At 42.4% G+C, this 24,707-nt stretch overlaps 1 protein-coding gene across 1 annotated transcript in view; it reads right to left on the reverse strand.

Annotated features, from left to right (window-relative positions):
* EDNRB (endothelin receptor type B) overlaps positions 1–24,707 on the reverse strand; it is a 110,524-nt gene that overhangs the window by 3,817 nt on the left and 82,000 nt on the right. Inside the window, exons 6-7 of the mRNA XM_073580431.1 lie at positions 23,809–23,942; positions 13,692–13,800 (exon numbers count right to left, since the gene is read on the reverse strand). Coding sequence (XP_073436532.1) covers positions 13,692–13,800; positions 23,809–23,942 — 243 coding nt within the window. The remainder of the gene's footprint in view (positions 1–13,691; positions 13,801–23,808; positions 23,943–24,707) is intronic.

Below are 24,707 nucleotides of genomic sequence, written 5' to 3' on the forward strand. Positions count from 1 at the left end.
TTTGACTTTTTGAATGCAAAATTTGCTGCATTAATTAGCGAACACCATGTCGGATTTAGAATGCCCCTGATGTGCATAAACAAAGGAAACGCCCCACAAGTGACACCAGTTTGGAAACTAAACCCTTCAGGGAACTTACAGTGGGGAAAAAAAGTATTTAGTCAGTCAGCAATAGTGCAAGTTCCACCACTTAAAAAGATGAGAGGCATCTGTAATTTACATCATAGGTAGACCTCAACTATGGGAGACAAACTGAGAAAAAAAATCCAGAAAATCACATTGTCTGTTTCATTTTATTTGCATATTATGGTGGAAAATAAGTATTTGGTCAGAAACAAGCAATCAAGATTTCTGGCTCTCACAGACCTGTAACTTCTTCTTTAAGAGTCTCCTCTTTCCTCCACTCATTACCTGTAGTAATGGCACCTGTTTAAACTTGTTAGTATAAAAAGACACCTGGACACACCCTCAAACAGTCTGACTCCAAACTCCACTATGGTGAAGACCAAAGAGCTGTCAAAGGACACCAGAAACAAAATTGTAGCCCTGCACCAGGCTGGGAAGACTGAATCTGCAATAGCCAACCAGCTTGGAGTGAAGAAATCAACTGTGGGAGCAATAATTAGAAAATGGAAGACATACAAGACCACTGATAATCTCCCTCGATCTGGTGCTCCACGCAAAATCCCACCCCGTGGGGTCAGAATGATCACAAGAACGGTGAGCAAAAATCCCAGAACCACGCGGGGGGACCTAGTGAATGAACTGCAGAGAGCTGGGACCAATGTAACAAGGCCTACCATAAGTAACACACTATGCCACCATGGACTCAGATTCTGCAGTGCCAGACGTGTCCCACTGCTTAAGCCTGTACATGTCCGGGCCCGTCTGAAGTTTGCTAGAGAGCATTTGGATGATCCAGAGGAGTTTTGGGAGAATGTCCTATGGTCTGATGAAACCAAACTGGAACTGTTTGGTAGAAACACAACTTGTCGTGTTTGGAGGAAAAAGAATACTGAGTTGCATCCATCAAACACCATACCTACTGTAAAGCATGGTGGTGGAAACATCATGCTTTGGGGCTGTTTCTCTGCAAAGGGGCCAGGACGACTGATCCGGGTACATGAAAGAATGAATGGGGCTATGTAACGTGAGATTTTGAGTGCAATCCTCCTTCCATCAGCAAGGGCATTGAAGATGAAACGTGGCTGGGTCTTTCAACATGACAATGATCCAAAGAACACCACCAGGGCAACGAAGGAGTGGCTTCGTAAGAAGCATTTCAAGGTCCTGGAGTGGCCTAGCCAGTCTCCAGATCTCAACCCTATAGAAAACCTTTGGAGGGAGTTGAAAGTCCGTGTTGCCAAGCGAAAAGCCAAAAACATCACTGCTCTAGAGGAGATCTGCATGGAGGAATGGGCCAACATACCAACAACAGTGTGTGGCAACCTTGTGAAGACTTACAGAAAACGTTTGACCTCTGTCATTGCCAACAAAGGATATATCACAAAGTATTGAGATGAAATTTTGTTTCTGACCAAATACTTATTTTCCACCATAATATGCAAATAAAATGAAAAAAAAAACAGACAATGTGATTTTCTGGATTTTTTTTTCTCAGTTGGTATCCCATAGTTGAGGTCTACCTATGATGTAAATTACAGACGCCTCTCATCTTTTTAAGTGGTGGAACTTGCACTATTGCTGACTGACTAAATACTTTTTTTCCCCACTGTATATAGTTGTGTGGTGAGCATCTTGAACCCACAGGTTCACATTTTTCAAACAAAATATTTTTTTAATCCCAATTTTTTATTTTCACAAGGTAACAGGAGAAAATGGACCCCAAATTTTGTTGTGCAATTTCTCCTGAGTATGCAGTTTCCCCATATGTGGTGAAAAACTACCATTTGGGCACACCTCAGGGCTCAGAAAAGAAGGAGTGATGTTTTGGAACACAAATTTTGTTGAAATGGTCTGCAATTATCATGTCGCACTTGTAGAGCCCCTGTTGTGCCTAAACAATATAAATTCTCCACAAGTGACACCATTTTGGAAACTAGACCCCTCAAGGAATGTGTCTAGACATATGGTGAGCACCCCAGTGCTTCACAGAAGTTTATAATTTAGAGCCGTGAAAAAAATGTTATTTTAGCCCCAAATGTTTTATTTTCACAAGGCAATAGGAGAAAATTGAATCCAAAATTTGTTGTGCAGGAGTGAAGTTTTGGAATGCAAACTTTTATGGAATGGTGGATGTAATGTCACATTTGGAGATCCCTTGATGTGAAGTGACCCTGTTTTGACCCCTCAAGGACTGTATCTAGATATGTCCTGAGCACCTTGAACCCACAGGTGCTTCCCAGAATTTTTTTTCATTTTCACAAGGATAGGAGGAGAAAATAGAACCGAAAATTTGTTGTGCAATTTCTCGCTGATATTTGTCGAAAAGTGCTTTTGAGGCATAGTGCACAGCTCAGAAGGGAAGAAGCACCATATTGGAGATTTTGCTGGACTCGTTTGACGGTGCTATGTCATATTGGAAGAGTCCTTATGGAACAGAACAACAGAACCCCCTATAGGAAACTGCATTTTATAAACGACACCTCTCAATGAATCCATCTAGGGGTGCAGTGATCATATTAACACCACAGGTGGGTCACAGAATTTTATACCATTGGGCTGTAAAGAAAAAAATAATTAAATTTTTACCACCAAAATTTTGTTTTAGCCTCAAATGTTTCATTTTCACACTGGGGAATGGGTAAAAATGGCACCAAAATTTGTCCCTCAATTTCTGTTGAATGTGGAAATACCCCATATGTGGCTGTACAGTACTGCTTAGCTACATGGCGAGATTCCATATACAGAGTCACTAAGTGCTACAGAGCAGAAGTCCCCTTCAAGTGACCCCATTTTGGAAATTATACCCCTTTGGGAATTTATTTACAGGTTTAGTGATGATTTTGACTCCATGGATATTTTCCAGAAACAAGCGGATATTGCTGAGTGACAATTACAAACTACCGTTATAGTGACCAGTACATTGTGCCCAGCTTCTGGAGACATGCACCAGTAAATTAGGTGGGCTCTCATCACGACAGAAATGCCAAACATGTGAATGCTAAATGTGGTTTTGGCAAACTGTGGGGCTCAGAAGAGAGAGGGGCATTTGGATTTAAAAGCACTGAATTAGCTGGAGTTCTTTTGGGGTGTGAAGAGCTGTTTTGCTGTTCCAGAGCCTTTGTACTACCAGTAATGTGGAAACCCCTTATGTTTACATTGACAGGTGACAGACCTGAGTGGGGACTTCATTTTTTGAGGATTGATTTGAAGCTTTTATTGGGCACATTTTACATAACAGTTGCCTCTATAATCTTTAAATAGAATAAGTTTGAGACCACCATGAGTCTTCCTAGACCTGTCTGTCCAGCCAAACTGAGCAATCATGGGAGAAAAGCCAAATAAAATCCCCAAGATCACTGTGGCTGAGCTCCAGAGATGCAGTAGGGAGATGGGAGAAAGTTCCACAAAGTTAACCATCGCTACAGTCCTCCACCAATCAGGCCTTTATGGCAGAGTGGCCCGATGTATATTTAGTCATATGATTGACAATCTAATATATTTCTGATGATTATTTGGTAGATTTGTGATATTATATGCCCCTTAGTTTGAGATTCATGGGTTTAGTAATATAGGATAGGCAATTTTCTTATAATAATCACATTTTTGCGCATTTGGATATAAGCAGCCTTTTAATGGTTAATATGCATTTTTGTATGTGATATTTAAGTTATGGTGATCAATCTATATATTCATGGCAATGTCTGTTCTGCCATCAAAAACTTTTGAGTAAGGCATTAGATATCTTACATTTATGCGGGAGGAATCCCCTTTATTTCTATTATACTATTTATGTATGAACAACAAGTCTCTCCAGCATTACAGGCTTGAGCGGGTACCGCGCATGCGCTGTGCTGTTGTGTGGTGGCCGGTGCTCTAGTGGGCATCGCGTTGCCAGGCAACATGCCCGGTCATGTGACCGGATCATGTTGCTGTGTGACGCGCGTCCTGAGCGCCGCCTGCCTCGCCGCATCACAACATGGCGGGGATGCGCCAGATACAGCTGGTGTTGATTGGAGACACATGCAGGGGATATTTAAAGGGGTCAGACCCTATGCTTACCTACCTCCTGATGAAACTGCAGAGGTGGTGAAACGCGCATAGGGATGCGTCACAGGTCTTCATATCCAGTTAACCAGACGGCAATATGACTGCAGGTAAACGGGCTTAGTATTTACAGTGACATTTTTTATTTCTATTTTCTATTTGCTTTGACTTTAATGGATAGCCATATATTAAGCCGTTTTCACTAAATATTGTGTATTGAATGGGATAGAGAGTGATTGTCTGCAAATGCTTTTGCCACTATAACATTGGGGTTTCAGATATGGGGCATTGGTCCCTGTTATGCTATATATAGTGTGAATGATACCCTAATAATCTATTATTGCCTAATGCTCTGGCTTATGCGACCTTTTACAGTTGTCTGGTATTCACAGCTATGATTAATGAATTAGGGTAAGGTATTTACCGCCCCTTATGTACTCTGTATCTCATTGAGTGGTATTGTGTTGCAATTATATGCTTTTTAAATTTTGTATGAATAAAATTGTATTTTTTGGATCTATTTGTTCCTTCGTTGTTTCTCTTTTGGTGCTAGAATAAGTTTGAGGCCACCAGAAGTCTTCCTAGACCTGGCTGTCCAGCCAAACTGAGCAATCATGGGAGAAGAGCCAAATAAAAACCCCAAGATCACTGTGGCTGAGCTCCAGAGATGCAGTAGGGAGATGGGAGAAAGTTCCACAAAGTTAACCATCACTACAGTCCTTGACCAATCAGGCCTTTATGGAGTGGCCCGACGGAAGCCTCTCCTCAGTGCAAGACATACGAAAGCCCGCATAGAGTTGGCTAAAAAACACATGAAGGACTCCCAAACTATGAGAAATAAGATTCTCTGGTCTGATGAGATTAAGATAGACCTTTTTGGTGATAATTCTAAGTGGTATGTGTGGAGAAAACCAGGCACTGCTCATCACCTGCCCAATACAATCCCAACAGTGAAACATGTTGGTGGCAGCATCATGCTATGTGGGTGTTTTTCAGCTGCAGGGACTGGATATCTGGTTGCCATTGAAGGAAACATGAATGCGGCCAAGTACAGAGATATCCTGGATGGAAACCTCTTCCAGAGTACTCTGGAACTCAGACTTGGAGACTTGGCCGAAGGTTCACCTTCCAACGAGACAGTGCCCCTAAGCACACAGCTAAAATAACAAAGGAGTGGCTGTAGAACAACTATGTGACAATTCTTGACTGGCCCAGCCAGAGCCCTGACCTAAACCCAATTGAGCATCTCTGGAGAGACATGAAAATGGCTGTCCACCAATGTTCACCATCCAAACTGACGGAACTGGAGAGGATCTGCAAGGAAGAATGGAAGAATGGCAAAGGATCCCGAAATCCAGGTGTGAAAAACTTGTCACATCATTCCCAAGAAGACTCATGGCTGTACTAGCTCAAAAGGGTGCTTCTATGCAATACTGAAGCAAAGAGTATGAATACTTATGACCATGTGATATTTCAGTTTTTCTTTAATAAATTTGCAAAAATTTCTGCATTTCTTTTTTTTCAGACAAGATGGGGTGCAGAGTGTACATTAATGAGAAAAAAATGAACTTTTTTGAATTTACCAAATGGCTGCAATGACACAGAGAGTGAAAAAAATTAAATGTATATATTTATGCAGTATTTGCTGCAGTATATTGCTTGTATAGTCCTTTATTATTTTCTGTCCACCTACTTTTGGACCAACCTGTATGTTGAAAATTAGATTTATTAAAAACCAGAAGCATATTTAGCATATTTTGTTTCATCATTAACCACCATTAAGATGACCTTCATCCTTCAATAAAGCAATTACAGGGAAGAAAATAAAATACAACAAAAAATCCCACAATTTCTAAACTGATAGGCATAAACTCTTTTTGTCTTGTCTTGAAAGTTACCCAGCAACTACAATGCAACTAGGCACCGTTTTATCAGAGAAATTGCTGCTATACTACTTTTCTACAGTTACTAGCGCCACCTACAGTCAATACTAGACATTTTACATAACGTTTGGGATCACATTTTTCCGGCACTCTACGCTGAGTACTTTCTTTGGGGTTTCCATCTAAATTTCTGAGTGATGTGATTCAGATGAAACCTCAGAGGGATCCATTCAGTATAATGAGGCAGCAGAGTTACTCTGGATGTCATCTGGCCTCTGCTCAGAGTTGTCCTTTTCAGAAGTGCACAAAACTGTGGCCGACGGCACTTTTATGGAGCGTCCGCAGTGCTTCCATCTGTCTCATTATAGGAATCTTCCATCAGGGGTTCCGTCTGAATCATGTATTTCAGAGATTTACATGGAAACCCTGTTGAAAGCGCTCACCGTAGAGCGCAGAATAAATCTGAGATGAGCTTTACTGTGATCTTTGGGAGGCAGAATGCACAAATCAACAGCAGGTGAAGAATTGGGTTTTTTTTGCATAGTTTTTTATGCCTTGTAGGTCATTAGATGACTTTATTCTTCAGGTCTGTATGATTGCATTGATGCCAGATTTATTGTTTTTTAAGTTTGGCTGCTGCCACACACTAAAAAATGCTTTTTTCATCGCCATATTTTTAGAGCTATAATTTTTCCTTATTTTTGTGGACAGTCATGTTTTTTGCTGGACAAGTTAATGCTTTAACTGGTAACATTTTCGAGCACATGTTTTTTTTTTATTGCTTTCTATTCCAATTTTTGTGAGGCAGAATGAACAAACACCAGCAATTCAGGAATTGTTTTTCGTCTTTTTTTAAAGTTATTCCACTTGTTGTAAATTTGATAAGGCAGCTTTATTCTTTGGGTCAGAACGATTACAGCGATACCACATCTATATATTTTTTTTTTTTTGGCACTTTTACACAATAAAAGCTATTTTACAGAAAAAGTAATAAATAATTATTTTTGCATCAATGTATTCTGAGAGCTATAACTTTTTTTTCCGCTGATTCATTTGTGTTGTGGCTTGTTTTTTGTGGGGCAAGATGGCGGTTTCAGCTATACCATTTTTATTTATATTTGTCTTTTTGATAGCATTTTATTCCACTTTTTGTTCGGCGGTATGAAGTATCATTTTTTGCCTTTTTTATAATGTTCACTGCAGAGGTTAACTGATGGGATAGATTTATAAGTCGGGTCATTCTGGATGTGGCGATACCAAATATGTGTACTGTTTTTTCATAAAAATGAAAAAAATATTTTTACAACTTTTTTTTACTTTTTTTTACTATTAGCTGAAGAGCCTGGCGTTGCCTGGGCATAGTAAACAACTGTGGTTAGTTATAAAAAATTCTAATGATTATATTGCACATAAAAACATTTCACATCAAATATTCAACACTTCAGATTTGCAACACAAATTAACTAAACGATTACCCAAGCATTGATAGTATTTTATTTTCAACTCATTCAAGATTTTTGTTTTTTCCTTTCAGTGCAAAGATGAACAGATTTTTTTCAGTTCCAACTCTTGAACAGACCACGTAAAGTTGACCATGAGAAAAGCATGGAGATTGCAAATCGATCCCTACTACTTTCAAGGACTGTCCCTCAGTATTGTTAATGGACATTGCAAATAGCAGTTGAACTGGAAACTGGAGGCGTTTAAAATCAAAAAACAAATCAGATGGAATGAGTGGAATTCTTGGAATGAAAATGTCCTCTCCTTTGGCACATCCTGTTTCTGAGCTGTGTATATAACCCTATCCTGTGTGATAATGTCTGCGGAGCTGTGTACCAAATCCTCTCCTGTGTGATACTTTCTGCTGAGCTGTGTATCTAATCCTATCGCGTGTTACTGACTGCTCAGCAGTGTATCTAATCCTATCCTGTGTGATACTGATTGCTAAGCAGTGTATGTAATCCTATCTTGTGTGATACCGTCTGCTGAGCTGTGTAAGTAATCCTATTCTGTGTGATACTGTGTGCTGAGCTTTGTATCTAATCCTATCCTGTGTGATACTGTCTGCTGAGCCGTGTATCTATTCCTATCCTGTGTGATACTGACTGCTGAGTTGTGTATCTAATCCTATCCTGTGTGATACTGACTGCTGAGCTGTGTATCTAATCCTATCCTGTGTGATACTGACTGCTGAGCCGTGTGTCTAATCCTCTCCTCTGTGATACTGACTGCTGAGCTGTGTATCTAATCCTATCCTGTGTGATACTGACTGCTGAGCCGTGTATCTATTCCTATCCTGTGTGATACTGACTGCTGAGCTGTGTATCTAATCCTATCCTGTGTGATACTGACTGCTGAGCCATGTGTCTAAAGGGGGCTTTACACATAGCGATATCGCTAGCAATATTGCTAAAGCGTCACTGATTTTGTGACGCAGCAGCGATATTGCTAGCGGTATCGCTACATGTGATACTTACCTCCGACCGGCTCCCCCACTGGTTATCGGTGATCGCGCAAGATCGGCCTGGTCCATTTCTCGTCGTCGGCTTCCTGCTGGCGGCGACGAGTGACACGTGGACGCGGGCGGAGGACGTCTTCATTGCCGCGTCTGACAGGTAAGTACCGACCGCTGCTGCGTCGCTGCATCACTGCTGAGATCTGCCTGTTTGGCAGCTCACTAACGACCATTTAGCGATGCACCAGCGATCATGACTGAGTCATATCGTTGTCGGGATCGCTGGTGCATCGCTAAATGTAAAGGGGCCCTTATCCTCTCCTTTGTGATACTGACTGCTGAGCTGTGCATCTAATCCTATCCTGTGTGATACTGGGCTCCCCCTGCAGTCTGTGTCAGAGGGTAGTCTGTGTTGGCACGGCAATAAATTGTGTTATTTCCATCTTTACAGAAGGATGATAACACCATAGAAATGATAAGAATAATAGGCAAAATTGTTTGGTGAATTGGAATGCACGGGGTTAAAATTTCGCCTCACAACATAGCCTATGACGCTCTCAGGTCCAGACGTGTGACTGTGCAAAATTTTGTGGCTGTAGCTGAGATGGTGCAGATGCCAATACATACACACATTGAGCTTTATATATTAGATGAGGCTTTCACTTTCTGCAGTTTGATCACTGTTATAAAACATTGCTATGCTCTATAGTCTGTCAGCCCTGCAGATAGAAGTTACTTAGATCATGCACTTGCTAGTGTCTGATGATCTGGATGTTATCATGACGGGGTGGCCAATCCATGGGCAGAGGGGCTTTCTTCCCTCTGCCTGCTTGCTAAACCTTGCAATCGCTGCATTTAGGGGGTTAAAGTGCTGGGAGCGGTGTCAGCTGTCTGAATCAGTTAACACTTGATGGCGATGGCGATTGCGCGAGCACAGCCTATGTGCGCAAAATCGCTTGGATGTATAAATATGTCCATGGTCGTGAAGTGGTTAAAATGTACATCTGATTGTAGAAATGAAAAGCTTACCATGGCAAAGGTTTGTGAATTATGAAACTTTCTTTTTTTTTCTCTTAATGACTAAATTTTTGGGGGTGAAAAATAAAACAGAAAAATGAAAAAAATCCATAGTTGATGGACTAAGCTTACAGCTATTTGACAGACTTATATTTCTACCTTTAAAAGAAATCTGTCACCAGGTTTTTGCTACCTAATCTGGGAGCACGATGATGTAGAGACAGTGACCCTAGCTCCAGTAATGTGTCACTTACTGCTCTGCTTAGGGTTCTTTTATACATGCCAGGTTTTTTGCGGGCCGTTTTTGCGGGTCGTATTGCCGTGATTTTTGTGGTCTCCCACAAAAACGGGCTGCAAAAAACCTTCTTGGATCGCCGTTTTTCCCTGTTGTAACAAATTGGAGGGAAAAAAATGGCAATCCGCAAATACGGTGTACCGCAAAAACAAGTTACTGTTGTTTTCGCTGTACCATTGTTTTAAATGGAGACCGTGTCCGTGAGCCGTGAAAAATATGGAGTAAGGCTGGTTTCACATTTGCGTTTTTTAGCGCTGGAAAAAAACGCATATGTGCGCATGCGTTTTTCCCCTATATTTAACATGGGTGCGCATACCTGCGCGCTTGTAAGCGCATGTATGCGATTTTCATGCGCTGCGTTTTTTTGGGGTGTGCGTTGGTATTTTCCAGACGCAGCATGTTGCATTTTTTGGCCCTGCAAAAAAGCGCATGCGCACATATGCGCACGTTTTGCGCTAAAAATGGCCATTATAGCCTATGGATGCGCATATGTGCGCACTGGCATGCTCATGTATGCGTTTTTTGCATATGCGTTTTTTTTTTTTAACCATGGAATTTAGGGGATTGGGTTAGAGTTAGGGTTAGTTAAGGGGGTTTAGGGTTAGGGTTAGGGTCAGGGTCAGGGTTAGGGTTGGGGTTTGGGTCAGGGTTAGGGTTAAGTATGGTTTGGTTAAGGGTTAGGGTCAGGGTTAGGGTCAGGATTAGGGTTAAGTATGGTTTGGTTAAGGGTTAGGGTCAGGGTTAGGGTTAGGGTTAGGGTCAGGGTTAGGGTTAGGGTTAGGGTTAGGGTCAGGGTTAGGGTTAAGTATGGTTTTGTTAAGGGTTAGGGTCAGGGTTAGGGTCAGGATTAGGGTTAAGTATGGTTTGGTTAAGGGTTAGGGTCAGGGTTAGGGTTAGGGTTAGGGTCAGGGTTAGGGTTAGGGTTAGGGTTAGGGTCAGGGTTAGGGTTAAGTATGGTTTTGTTAAGGGTTAGGGTCAGGGTTAGGGTCAGGATTAGGGTTAAGTATGGTTTGGTTAAGGGTTAGGGTCAGGGTTAGGGTTAGGGTTAGGGTTAGGGTCAGGGTTAGGGTTAGGGTTATGGTCAGGGTTAGGGTTAGGGTCAGGGTTAGGGTTAAGTATGGTTTTGTTAAGGGTTAGGGTCAGGGTTAGGGTTAGGGTTAGGGTCAGGGTTAGGGTTAGGGTCAGGGTTAGGGTTAGGGTTAGGGTTAGGGTCAGGGTTAGGGTTAGGGTTAGTTAGGGTTTAGGGTTTGGGTTAGGGTTAAGTATGATTTGGTTAAGGGTTAGGGTCAGGGTTAGGGTTAGGGTTAGGGTCAGGGTTAGGGTTAGGGTTAGGGTCAGGGTTAGGGTTAGTAAAGTCATGGTTTGGGTTAGTGTGAGGGGCCACCTAATGTTGGAAAAAAACGCAAACGCGGTAAAAACGCACTAAAAACGCATACAAAAGCATAAAAACGCTGCGTTTTTTTCATGCATGCTCATAAAAATGCTTGAAAAAAACGCAGCAGTTGTATGCTTTTGTATGCGTTTTTTCAATGCGTTTTTTTGCGGGAAAAACGCGCTGCAAAAAAAAGCAAGTGTGAAACTAGCCTAAGCTCGATATTTTATCACGGTCGTACATACGGCCCTTACAGCCATATGGCACACGGCGCTCCGATGTATTTTTGTGGACCGATTTTGCGGCCCCATTGAAATCTATTGGGGCCGCAAAAACAGCCCGCAAAAACACGGCAAGTGTAAAAGAACCCTTAGTGTAGTTATGAGAAAATCACTGTTTTATCAGGAGGAGATTATCTTTAGAGAACTAGTAAAGCTGCGCCAGATGGTCAAGCAATATGAGCTCTGTATATCCCCACCCCCAATACTGATTGCCAGCTTTCTGTGTACACGGTGCATAAGCATAAAGCTGGCAATCAGCGGTGGGATTATATCTGAAGCAGATAAAATATTAAAATGACAGTATGCAGACCAGTAAGTGACACAGTGCTGTAATTAGGGTCTCTTCCTCTATATTTTACTACTCTCAGATGGGGTAATAAAAACCTGGTGACAGAGTACCATTAATTGCATCTTGACCATATCATTATTAAGGATGAATGGCTTTTCAGTGGAGTAAGTAAAAAAATGAAAAAAAAACCCTTAACATTATAAACTTGCTTGCTTATTTTTTATTTTATTTCACGATCTATAAATCTAGGTTACTTCAGATTCATCATTCTGAAATATTCTTAGAAATGGCAATCAAACTGAATTAAAAAGTAATAATAGAAAACATTTAATATCGGACATAACTTATTTGCTATTTATTTTAATATTGGATTTTATGTTGCACTGTAGATGTTAGAAATTTGATACAAAATGCAAATAAGAGCAAAGGAGATGTGAAATGAACCATAAATGCAATCATAAAAACATGTTTACCTTTTTTTGTTCGCTTGTCAGAAATCACATGGGGCACTATATCTTTACACTTCATTATAATCATCTTATTATGAGTTGGTATTCAACAAAGCCTACTACTAGTGTGAATTATTTTACATTAATGGGAATCTGTCACCAGTTTTTTCCGATATAACCTAAGGCCACCACCTTTCAGTCTCACGTGACTACATTCTACAGGGTGGGCCATTTATATGGATAAACCTAAGTAAAATGGGAATGGTTGCTGATATCAACTTCCTGCTTGTGGCACATTAGTATATGGGAGGGGGGAAACTTTTTAAGATGGGTGGTCACCATGGTGGGCATTTTGAAGTTGGCCATTTTGGATCCAACGTTATTTTTTTCAATAGGAAGAGGGTCATGTGACACATTAAACTTATTGAGAGTTTCACAAGAACAACAATGGTGTGCTTGGTTTTAATGTAACTTTATTCTTTCATGAGTTATTTACAAGTTTATGACCACTTATAAAATGTGTTCAAAGTGCTGCCCATTGTATTGAAATGCTAGCACAGGCTTCCAGTATCCATTGTTTCAGATGCTGCACATCTCCTATCTTCACAGCATAGACAATTGACTTCAGATGACCCCAAAGATAAAAGTCTAAGGGGGTCATATTGGGAGACCTTGGTGGCCATTCAACTGGCCTACGATGGCCAATCCACTTTCCAGGAAACTGTTCATGTAGGAATGCTCGGACCTGACACCCATAATTGATGGTATGGTGTAGTATATGAGGTGCAAAGATAGTAGGGCCATTCTTCATCAATGGAAACCTCAATGCCACTGGATATCTGAAATTGCTACATGATGATGATGTGTTGCCCTCTTTATGCACTGAAGATGGCACGTTCTCTGAGCTTTTCCAGCAAGATGGTGCACCACCACATTATGGGTGTCACGTCTGAGCATTCCTACAAGGAATCTGACCCCTTTAGACTAGCATTTCTTCTGCGGTGTTGCTATCAGTCTGTCAAGAGTGGGAGAAGAGGATTGCATTGACAATCTAACACAATGGGCAGCACTTTGAATACATTTTATAAGTGGTCATAAACTTGTAAATAACTCATGAAAGAATAAAATTACATTAAAACCAAGCACACCATTGTTTTTCTTGTGAAATTCTTAATAAGTTTGATGTGTCACATGACCCTCTTCCCTTTGGAAAAAATAAAGTTGGATCCAAAATGGCCGACTTCAAAATGGCCACCATGATCACCACCCATCTTGAAAAGTTTCCCCCCTCCCATATACTAATGTGCCACAAACAGGAAGTTGATATCACCAACCATTCCCATTTTATTTAGGTGTATCCATATAAATGGCCCACCCTGTACAATGCTGTAACATGGCACTGAAAGGTGGTGGCTGTAGGTTATTTCATAAAAAGCTGGTGACAGGTTTCCTTTAACACAACTGATGTAAAAGAACTTACCTTGAAGCAGTTTTTATACTTTGTGCTGACCAAGTAAAGTGCTATTGGATTAATACAGGAATTTAAGTTAGCCATATTTAAACCAATGTAGTTTACAGAGATGAAAAATCTGTAAAAAAATAAATACATGCAGAATGTAAATTGTATGAAATATTTTACATAATAAAAGCATTATTACAGTTTATTATTTTCCTAAATTTGTCACAGTCACACAAGATGATGTTGTAAGAATAGTTTTGCTAAATTATATATAAAAAAAAGCTCCTGGCACGTATGCCAAAGGTATTCATAGGGCTCCATGCATCCAGTGTATACGGCTAAAGAGTATACCTTATCTCATACCCTGAGCTGGTGTGCAACAGTCTACACCATTTTACTGTATGTGAAAACCTAGTCTATTGTATTTACTTATACAAATGGTATATACTGTGTATATGTATATATATATATATATATATATAGTAAGGTAGCGCTCGTCATTCAGGTTGTGGATACTCGCTTTGCAGCCAAATAACCAGATCCGGCACTGGTTTTCATAAAAAACATCAACAGTCCATGTGGTTTATTCAGGCATCATAAAACATGACCAGCAACAGAGAGTTCATATCAAACAGCATAGCGTCCATGACAAAGCTCCACTCTGTTAACCCTGTAGTCAAACAGGTTATGCAATTTCCAATATGCAGGCTCTCTAGCCTCACAATTTTCTCACCCCGTCAGGGTTACCTCATGGTTGTTTCACCTCACTGCAGACATCCAATCCCTCCCCTGGGAACTCTCAGACACTTGCAGCCATTAAACACAGCATCCACATATGCTTTTAGGAAGGCAGCCACATCTTCCAGGGAGACTTTCCATATGGACCAATCGGGTCCAAGCATTCACTCATGTGACCTACCCTGGCCACCTTATATGGTCCGTAGCCACACCCACTGGATCACATGGCTATGACCTCATCACACGTCCTTCAATCATTCACACACATATACGTTACTATGGCATTCTAGATACCCGCCCCTAGGTGAGTTTGTAGGTAGCTGGTCACACCTGTCTCACCAGCTACCTGGAAAGCTCTCCCTGACAGTGTAATGAAATCTCAGCAGTACCTCTGCTGATCAACACACATATTCAAGCTTCCATCCCAAGGCCACCTACCTTGGGATACATAATGATCATTCAACACCCTGCCACTCATTCTCTCTCCTGGGACACCCACACAGCGCCCCCTAGCGGACACCACATACCTCCCCCTCTGTTCAAACTTGAGGGGTTGAACACACAACGTTATACCAGGGTCTCGAGACCAGGCACTCATTATACCTTGCCCAACAGGTCAAGAGAACCGTCTCTGTCTGTCATATGGCCTCATCCCTACGTTAGGCCTTCCCCGCCCCCAGTGGTCAGAATATCTGCCTTAGTCTTTGGCCTTCCCGTCAAAGTCCGTCAGCGTGACCAGACACTCTTTAGTCTCCACCTGTCTGCAGTGCGCTTCGTCACCTGACCTTTCTCTCACTGACCGTCTCTCCCAGAGGGTACAGTCAGAAGTCCCACTCCCAGTCGCATCAACTGTCTGGCCTGAGTCTGACCCATTTAGTGTCTCACAGGAGCTAAGGTCCTTCAGTTTCGTCTTGCCAGTAAAATTGCAACTCGCCGATTTTTGATGTCCCTGCCTTGCTGACATTCTTCGGCCACCTGCCATGTCACTACTTGGAGGGACCCTTTGGGACCTTACATCTTGGGTTCAAGGCGGCCGCCACCTGGTGTTCCATACCTCTTTACTGATCTGCAGACGAGCCAGCCTCAACTGCCCAATCTCTTGGAGGTACCCTGTTGTGAGTTCATTTTCTGGTCTACCAGTTGTGAGTTCTCCTTCTGGGCTCCCTCTGGTGGTAACAGGAGGTAGTGAGGCTGATTTAATCAGTAGAGATCTGCCACCTGATAATGAGGATGATGATTGGACCTCAGCAATCTCAGATTGGATTTAAGACAGCCGACGCCCTACTCTGGTGCTGGTGATTCCTTCTGCTTGTCAGGTCTTGGTTCTCAGCTCTGTTCCAGTCAGCTCAAGCTAAGTTTTTCTGCTAATGTTCACACTTGATTTTGTTGTTCTTTTCTTTATTTTGTGTGGTCAGCCTGCCCCGGCTGGGGCTGTGCTGAATTTCCACTCTTATTTATTCGTATTTGCCAATTTGCTTTTTGTCCCTTATTAGATTGGCCTCTTTTTGCTCTGTCTCAGAATATTTCAGTGCTGATATAGTGGGAGAAGTCTAGTGACTTCAGGGTTAATTTTGTTATCAGAAGTGTTGGACATTATTTTGTAGGGTTTTGGGCAGATTGCAGACAGTGTCTTTCCTTTCCTCTCCTTTCTAGTTAGTTTGGGCCCCATCGTTTGCTCAGCCTATTTTCCTGCCTGTGTTTGTGTCTTCATCTTGTTTCACCGTCAATACATGTGTGGGGGCTGTCTATTCCTTTGGGGTCTGCTCTGGGGCAGTTAGTTTTCCCCTTTTCTTGCTTTAGGCTTATTTAGTCCTCCGGCCATGACGAGGCGTCTAGGTTCATCGTAGGTACGCTCCACGGCTGCTGCTAGTTGTGTGGTTAGGATCAGGGATCTGCAATCTGCATAGTTACCAACCTCTCTGGTTTTTCTGGGCTTTGCTTGCTTAAGTTTTTTCCTCCTTTGTGACCCATTCATAACAGAATCACCAGCCATACCACAGATTCTAGGGTACTCAAAAGCGGGAAAAAGTTGTTAAAAATAAAGTGTCAGAATTTTTTTTATTAATGTATTTTTTCCTCTTTTTCTCTGGGGCCGTTGGAGGATTTTTTTTTCCCTAATGGAGATTAAGCAATTGTCTGATTGTGTGGAGCAACTTGCTGCTGAAGTGCAGGGAATTTCCACCTACCTCATTCAGTCACATGCTACTTAACCTAAGATCCCTACTCCTGATGTTTTTTCTGAGGATCAGTCTAAATTTGTGAATTTTAAGAATAATTGTAAATTATTTCTTGCCTTGAAGCCTAACTCATCGGGGAGCTCAGCGCAGCAGGTTAAAATTGTCATCTCCTTGCTGCGCGGCGATCCCCAGAATTGGGCTTTTTCTCTGACACCTGAAAATCCTATTCTGACTAATGTGGATGCATTTTTTCAAGCCTTGGGGTTGTTGTATGATGAACCTAATGCTGTTGATCAAGCTGAGAGAACCCTGTTGGCATTAAACCAGGGTCAGAATTCTGCAGAGTTATACTGTCAAAAATTCTGAAAGTGGGCGGTCCTTACTACATGGAATGATAGTGCATTGGCAGCTCTCTTTCGGAAGGGTTTATCAGAGACCGTAAAAGATGTTATGGTGGGATTTCCTGTTCCCTCTGGTCTGGATGATTCTATGTCATTAGCCATTCAAGTTGATCGGCGTTTACGTGAACGTAAAACTACATGGGAGGTGCTGCCACCTTTTGAACAAATGTCTGAACCTATGCAATATGATGGGGTTTTGTCTAGGGCGCAACGTCAGGAGTTTAGAAGGTGTAGTAAGCTGTGTTTTTTCTGTGGGGACGTCTCTCATACTATTTCTGTCTGCCCTAAACGAGAGAAACGTTTTGCACACACATTTGCTGTGGGCAGTGTACAACCTAAGTTCCTTCTGGCAATTACTCTGATCTGCTCCTTATCCACGTTTTCCATGAAGGCTTTTGTGGATTCAGGAGCAGCGTTGAATGATGGATTTGGACTTTGCTAAACGTTGTGGTTTTTCCATGACGCCTCTGCGGACGCCTATTCCTTTGAGGGGTATTGATGCTACTCCTTTGGTGGAGAATAAACCTCAGTTTTGGACCCAGGTGACAATGCGAGTTGCCCCAGACCACCAAGAAAATTATAAATTTTTGGTGCTGCATAATTTGCATGATACTATTGTTCTGGGTTTTTCCTGGTTGCAAACTCATAATCCAGTTTTGGATTGGAAATCTGGGTCTGTGGTGAGTTGGGGTTGTCAGTGTGTTCTTAGGGATGCTCCTGTTTTCTCCACCTCTCCTCAGTCTCATGATATTCCTGATTATCTGGCCGATTTTTCTGATGTATTTAGTGAGAGTAAGTCTGCATCTTTGCCTCCTCATAGTAGTTATGACAGTGCAATTGAGTTGATGCCTGGGTGTAAATTTCCCAAGGGTCGGCTTTTCAACTTATCAGTACCCGAACATGATGCTATGCGATCCCATATTAAGGGGTCATTGGAGAAGGGTCATATTAGACCATTCTCGTCACCTTTAGGTGCTGGGTATTTTTTGTGGCCAAGAAAGATGGTTCATTAAGTCCATGTATTGATTATCGTTCCCTTAACAAGATGACGGTTAAATATCAGTACCCGTTACCTCTGATGTCTGATTTATTCTCCAGAGTTAAGAGTTCCTGCTGGGTTACTAAGCTTGACCTCAGGGGGGCATATAATCTTATTCGCATCAAGCACGGGGATGAATGGAAGACGGCGTTTAATACTCCGGAGGGACATTTTGAGTACCTGGTGATGCCTTTTGGGCTCACTAATGCCCCTTCTGTCTTCCAGTCCTTTATGAATGATATTTTCCGTGACTTTGTGGATAAGTTTTTGATCATCTATCTGGATGATATTTTGATCTTTTCCAGTGATTGGGATTCTCATGTGGAACACGTCCGGACTGTGTTCCGGCTTTTGAGGGAGAACTCCCTGTTTGTTAAGGGATTGAAATGCCTCTTTGGTGTACAGAGGATTTCATTTTTGGGATTTATCTTGTCTCCATCGACTATTGAAATGGACCCGGCCAAGGTACAGGCCATTTATGATTGGGTTCAGCCTACTTCTTTGAAGGCCCTCCAGAAGTTTTTGGGTTTTGCTAATTTCTATCGTAAATTTATAGGTAATTTTTCTGGTATTGTCAAACCACTGACTGATCTGACCAAGAAGGGCGCTGATGTGTTGAATTGGTCTCCTGAGGCTGTCTCAGCATTTCAGGAGCTTAAGCAGAGATTTACTTCAGCTCCGGTTTTACGGCAACCTGATGTCTCACTTCCATTTCAGGTGGAGGTAGATGCTTCTGAGATTGATGCAGGAGCTGTTTTGTCCCAAAAAGACCCTGTGACTTCTAAGATGAATCCCTGTGCCTTCTTTTCTCGAAAGTTCTCCCCATATGAACGCAACTATGACGTGGGGAATCGTGAATTGTTGGCCATGAAATGGGCATTTGAAGAGTGGATACATTGGTTGGAGGGAGCTAGACATCAAGTTGTGGTCCTCACCGATCACAAGAATTTGATTTATCTGGAGTCGGCCAAATGCTTGAATCCTAGACAGGCTAGATGGGCCTTGTTTTTCACGCGTTTTAATTTTGTGGTCTCTTTTCTTCCGGGCACTAAGAATGTTAAGGCAGACGCCCTTTCTAGGAGTTTCTTTGCCGATTCTCTTAATGTGACCGAGCCTACTACCATCCTAGGTGAAGGGGTAGTTATTTCTGCCATTTCTTCGGATTTGAGACTCGCCCTGGAGGAATTTCAGGAGGATAAACCTGAGCATTGCCCTATGGGAAAATTGTATGTTCCTGACCAGTGGAGAAAGAGAGTGATGTCTGAAATTCATTGCTCCACATTGGCTGGTCATCCAGGTATTTTTGGTACCAGTGATTTGGTGAGTCGGTCCTTTTGGTGGCCTGCCTTATCTCGTGATGTCAGGAATTTTGTACAGTCCTGTGGGACTTGTTCTCGGTCTAAACCCTGTTCTCGTTCTAGTGGGTTGCTGATGCCCCTGCCGGTGCCCAAGAGGCCATGGACCCATATCTCAATGGATTTTATTTCTGATCTTCCTGTCTCTCAGAGAATGACTGTTATCTGGGTGATTTGTGATAGATTTTCGAAGATGGTCCATCTTGTACCACTCCCAAAGTTGCCATCTTCCGCTGAGTTGGTGCCCTTGTTTTTACAACAGGTGGTTCGGTTACATGGGATTCCTGAGAACATTGTGTCCGACAGAGGAGTTCAGTTTGTTTCCAGATTCTGGAAAGCCTTTTGTTCCAGTCTGGGAATTCAGTTATCCTTCTCCTCCGCGTTTCATCCCCAGACCAATGGACAGACTGAGAGAACAAACCAGACCTTGGAGTCTTATTTAAGATGTTTTATATCTGCTGATCGGGTCTCATTTTTGCCCTTGGCCGAATTCGCGCTGAACAATAGAGCTAGTTCTGCCACTTTGATGTCACCCTTTTTCTGTAATTTTGGGTTTCATCCTCGATTCTCTTCAAGGCAAGTGGAATCTTCATCTTGCCCAGGTGTGGACACTGTGGTTGAGAGAATGCAGCAGATATGGGACCAAGTGGTGGATAAGTTGTCACTCTCTAAGGAAAAGGCCCAGCGATTTTCCAACCGGCATAGGACCATTGGTCGCCGGTTTAAAGTGGGTGATATGGTTTGGTTGTCATCTAAGAATATTCCTATGAAGGTTGCATCTCCAAAATTTAAGCCAAGATTTATTGGACCTTATAAGATTTTGGAGATTCTTAATCCTGTTTCTTTTCGATTGGCTCTTCCAGTTATGTTCAAGATCCATAACGTATTTCACAAATCACTGTTGAAGAGGTTTGTTGAGCCAGTGGTTCCTATGGCAGCACCTCCTGACCCTGTGTTAGTTGAAGGCAATGTAGAATATGAGGTAGAGAAAATATTGGATTCTCGTTTGGTTAGACGGAGACTCCAGTATTTGGTCAAATGGAAGGGTTATAGCCAGGAGGATAATTCTTGGGTCTCTGCCTCTGATATTCATGCCAATAGATTGGTTTGTGCTTTTCACCGGGCCCATCCTGATCGGCCTGGTGGCGAGGATGAGGGTTCGGTGACCCCTCCTCAAGGGGAGGGGACTGTTGTGAGTTCATTTTCTCGTCTACCAGTTGTGAGGTCTCCTTCCGGGCTCCCTCTGGTGGTAACAGGAGTTAGTGAGGCTGATTTAACCAGTAGAGATCTGCCAGTTAATAATGAGGATGATGATTGGACCTCAGGAATCTTAGATTGCATTTAAGACAGCCGACGCCCTACTCTGCTGCTGGTGATTCCTTCTGCTTGTCAAATCTTGGTTCTCAGCTCTGTTCCAGTCAACTCAAGCTAAGTTTTTCTGCTAATGTTCACACTTGATTTTGTTGTTCTATTCAGTTTTTTGTGTGGTCAGCCAGCCCGGCTGGGGATGTGCTGAATTTCCACTCTTAGTTATCCGTATTTGCCTATTTGCTTTTTGTCCCTTATTAGATTGGCCTCTTTTTGCTCTGTCTCAGAATATTTCAGAGTGCTAATATAGCGGGAGAAGTCTAGTGACTTCAGGGTTAATTTTGTTATCCGAAGTGTTGGACATTATTTTGTAGGGTTTTGGGCAGATTGCAGACAGTGTCTTTCCTTTCCTCTCCTTTCTACTTAGTTTGGGCCCCATCGTTTGCGCAGCCTATTTTCCTGCCTGTGTTTGTGTCTTCATCTTGTTTCACCGTCAATACATGTGTGGGGGCTGTCTATTCCTTTGGGGTCTGCTCTGGGGCAGTTAGTTTTCCCCTTTTCTTGCTTTAGGCTTATTTAGTCCTCCGGCCGTGACGAGGCGTCTAGGTTCATTGTAGGTACACTCCACGGCTGCTGCTAGTTGTGTGGTTAGGATCAGGGATCTGCAATCTGCATAGTTACCAACCTCTCTGGTTTTTCTGGGCTTAGCTTGTATAAGTTTTTTCCTCCTCGGTGACCCATTCATAACAGTACCCCACTTGATACTCCAAGAGCATCCGAAAATTTCTCAGGCTTTCCACGGAGCCAACCACCATGATGGGAATCCTACCCTCTTCACTGGATACCTGGTCTTCATCATCTGGAGGGATCCTCACCCTCACTAAACCAGAGATATTAACAAGGTCTTGCATTACCTTCCCGAGTCTTCCAATGATTCTCCCAATCAGACCTTTGGGTACCGGAATTACATCTTTCCGCAAACCCAGCCAATCCATAACCTCCCTTGCTAACTCTAGGCATCGAGCAGCTTTCATAATACTCTGCCTGACCAACTGTTTGGCGTGGAGACATTGGAAATGCATCTCTTTCAGGACAGCTACCCAGTTTGCAGTATCTTCCCTGGCTGCTATTATCACCAACTGCCGAGTCTCAGGCGCCCAGTGCACCTTACACGCTTTGACAGCATCCTTAAAAGCCTGATGCACCCCTTCCTCAGCACAGGCTTCTTGCATATCCTCGGGCACGTCAATCACAGACTTGAAGGTTGTGGTCTTGCTCTCTTCCTGGACAGAAGGCTCTGGTTTTATCACGGACACTTCTCTCACTACAGTTGACCCGACCGGGTGACTGTCTTCTTCAATTCTAAGCTCATAAACTTCATGAGATTTTATCTCTTCACGACCCTTTGCCAAGATGGGTACTGGCAGTTCCGTCTTGTTATCACTCGGGCCCGGCCGCTGTAAATTTTTGTCCAAGCTCTACTCCCGCAGAAGACCTTTTACTACTCCTCTGAGTTCTTCCATCTCCTCCCTAAGGGTCTTGTTCATGCTTTGCCAGGTTGACAGGTGACCTCTGAGCTCCAAGACTTCTTTTTCGAGCCCCTCCACCCTGTGCTCGGCCATTTGTCTCATGACCCTCTCTCGTTCGAGATGTTCTTCCACTGTCTCTTTTATCAACTGTATCTCATGGTCTTGTTCTTTTTTGGCCATCACCTGTCGCACCACTACATCTCTAATTATATCTTCAACTGGTACCATTGGGTCAACCCCATCAGTCGAGTGAACCCTCCAGTCATCGTCTGACCATGTGTCTACTCCAGTCGTCTCATCTACCAGCTCACCATCAATCGTGTCATGAGATGTCAGGTCCGTAAGTTGGGTCGACGCACCCCCTCTTCCGGTCCCTTCTACATTTGACCTGTCGACTTTAGGAGGTGTCACTGTCTCAATGTCTGCTAGCTCAACAGTAGAAACGTCTCCATCCCCCTGCCATAAATCGTCAAACACAACAAACTCCCGGCGCTTCTCCAAGGCATACACTAAGTCTGGTGGTATACTGCCACCTTGGCACTTAACGCTGTGGGATGCGTCAAACATTACTCTGTCTACTGCATAGTTCCCAGTGGCCCCATGTTTACAGCGAACCTGGACCATTTTCTCGGTCAGACAGAAAGTAAGAGGAGTTCCTGTCAGAGTCACCTGACTCTTTGAGTCCTGCTGACCAGAGACTCTTTTCCGGTGCAACATCACGGTACACACCTGCGGCCCATCGTTACTATCCGGAAAGAATATCCCACATTCTGAAAAAGACATACACACACACTGCGGTTCCCCAGACATGTCCACTGAGATAACCAGTGCTGCCCCTTCTGTCTGCGTTATATCTTCTACTGAACCTAAGAACTAAAGGAAATAATAAGGGGATTCCTCAAGCCTTGATTTATTATATGGCAGTCTTGAATCAGAGTCTGCTGGAGGAAGATGCACCACATTTATTGAGAGGGATATGAATTTGGCCCATCTTTGATCTGGCCATGCATTAGAGATAGAAAAAGTACTCCAGTAATGGACTAGAGCAAATTTGTGCTATAATTTATGCAATCTTTGTAGGGTATATTATCTGAATTTCTTGGGCTGGGTCAACTCCAACCAAGCTCCACTTACATCTGAACTTGTTTAACAGGGTTATCTCACTAAGACAACCCATTTATATGTACCACGTTATGGAATATGGACATCATAGAGGAGGGTTTCTAGATCAGAAACCCCTCTAAAAGTCCTAAATTAGTGTTGCTTAGTATCAAAGGCTCCTGCTCTGCTGGTCTGTCTGTGTATTTCATGGCAGCTCATTTATTTATCATGTAATATTACATTGGATGGTTGGCTTCAACTTCCACTGGTAAATGTAGTTTATTATCTGAGTTTTTTTAGAAGCCCAAATTGTAGTAATTAATTGATCCCTGGGGTATTTTAGTTACAAAAGAGAAACTGTCTTTATGAAATTGGGGCAAATGCCAGAGAAACAATCAAACCATTGTGGTAAATAGTACTATAAGAGGTTTGGTCTTACAAAAATTATATAAATATGAAATTCAGCATTTTCAATGCAATACACTCTTACCTTAGGAGATCACAGGTGATAGTATATTCTCTGTAGTCAAATATAAACCTGATCATCTTACTAAGGTGCAGGGGAAGCCAGCAAATGGCAAACACCAACACTAGGCAAAATACGGTTTTAGCAACATCACGTCTCTGAAAATAAGACATATAGGACATATGAAATTATCCATCTCATCGATTAACTTTCTCACTTTAGTTCTAGGGATCAAGTACAATTATCTCAGTTTTAATTTTACAAGATACAAGCCCATGTTAAAATGGCAATAATGGGTGAAACTTGAGTCAGGCTTGTTTGTTCTGATTGTTGGCTACCACGTGGTTTTACAAAAAGCAACTTTTTGATGTTTGTTTGTGAGTATAAATCAACCATCCATATTTCTTGCAGCCCACTGGAGGCTTTTATCTTTTGCTGATTTACAAAATACTTCTTCAATGGGGACAAGGAGTAAGGGACAACTCGCCAGGTCATGAGATCAACAGCTCTATCTGGAATTGGAGGAAAAGGAACTTCTATAACCCTTACTTAATGGTAGAATGCAATGATAATTTCTATCAATATTTCATAACTTAAAGGGGTTTTCCCATGAACAAAATTTGATTTTAATCAATAGATCTTGAAATAATGACAAAAAATAGAATAATCACTGTGCTATAAAAGATGGGTCAAAGGACAACATCAATGAAGTTACTGACAAGGCAACCATCCTGGCAGGGTAGGAGGCAAGTGCCAAAACACTTAGGTATTAAGAGACACTGGCTTAGGCAGCTTGGTGATGGTGTAAGGTTCCGTGGGGTCACTTAGTGTGCAACCATCCTATTAGTGTGCGGAGCAAAGGTAAAAACACTCAGGTTTTGGATGACATTTACTTGTGCTTCCTTGTGATGGTGTGAGGTCCC

The sequence above is a fragment of the Dendrobates tinctorius genome, unplaced genomic scaffold, assembly GCF_039654945.1.
Source record: "Dendrobates tinctorius isolate UK_male_01 unplaced genomic scaffold, ASM3965494v1 ptg000064l, whole genome shotgun sequence".
Classification (NCBI taxonomy): Eukaryota; Metazoa; Chordata; class Amphibia; order Anura; family Dendrobatidae; genus Dendrobates; species Dendrobates tinctorius.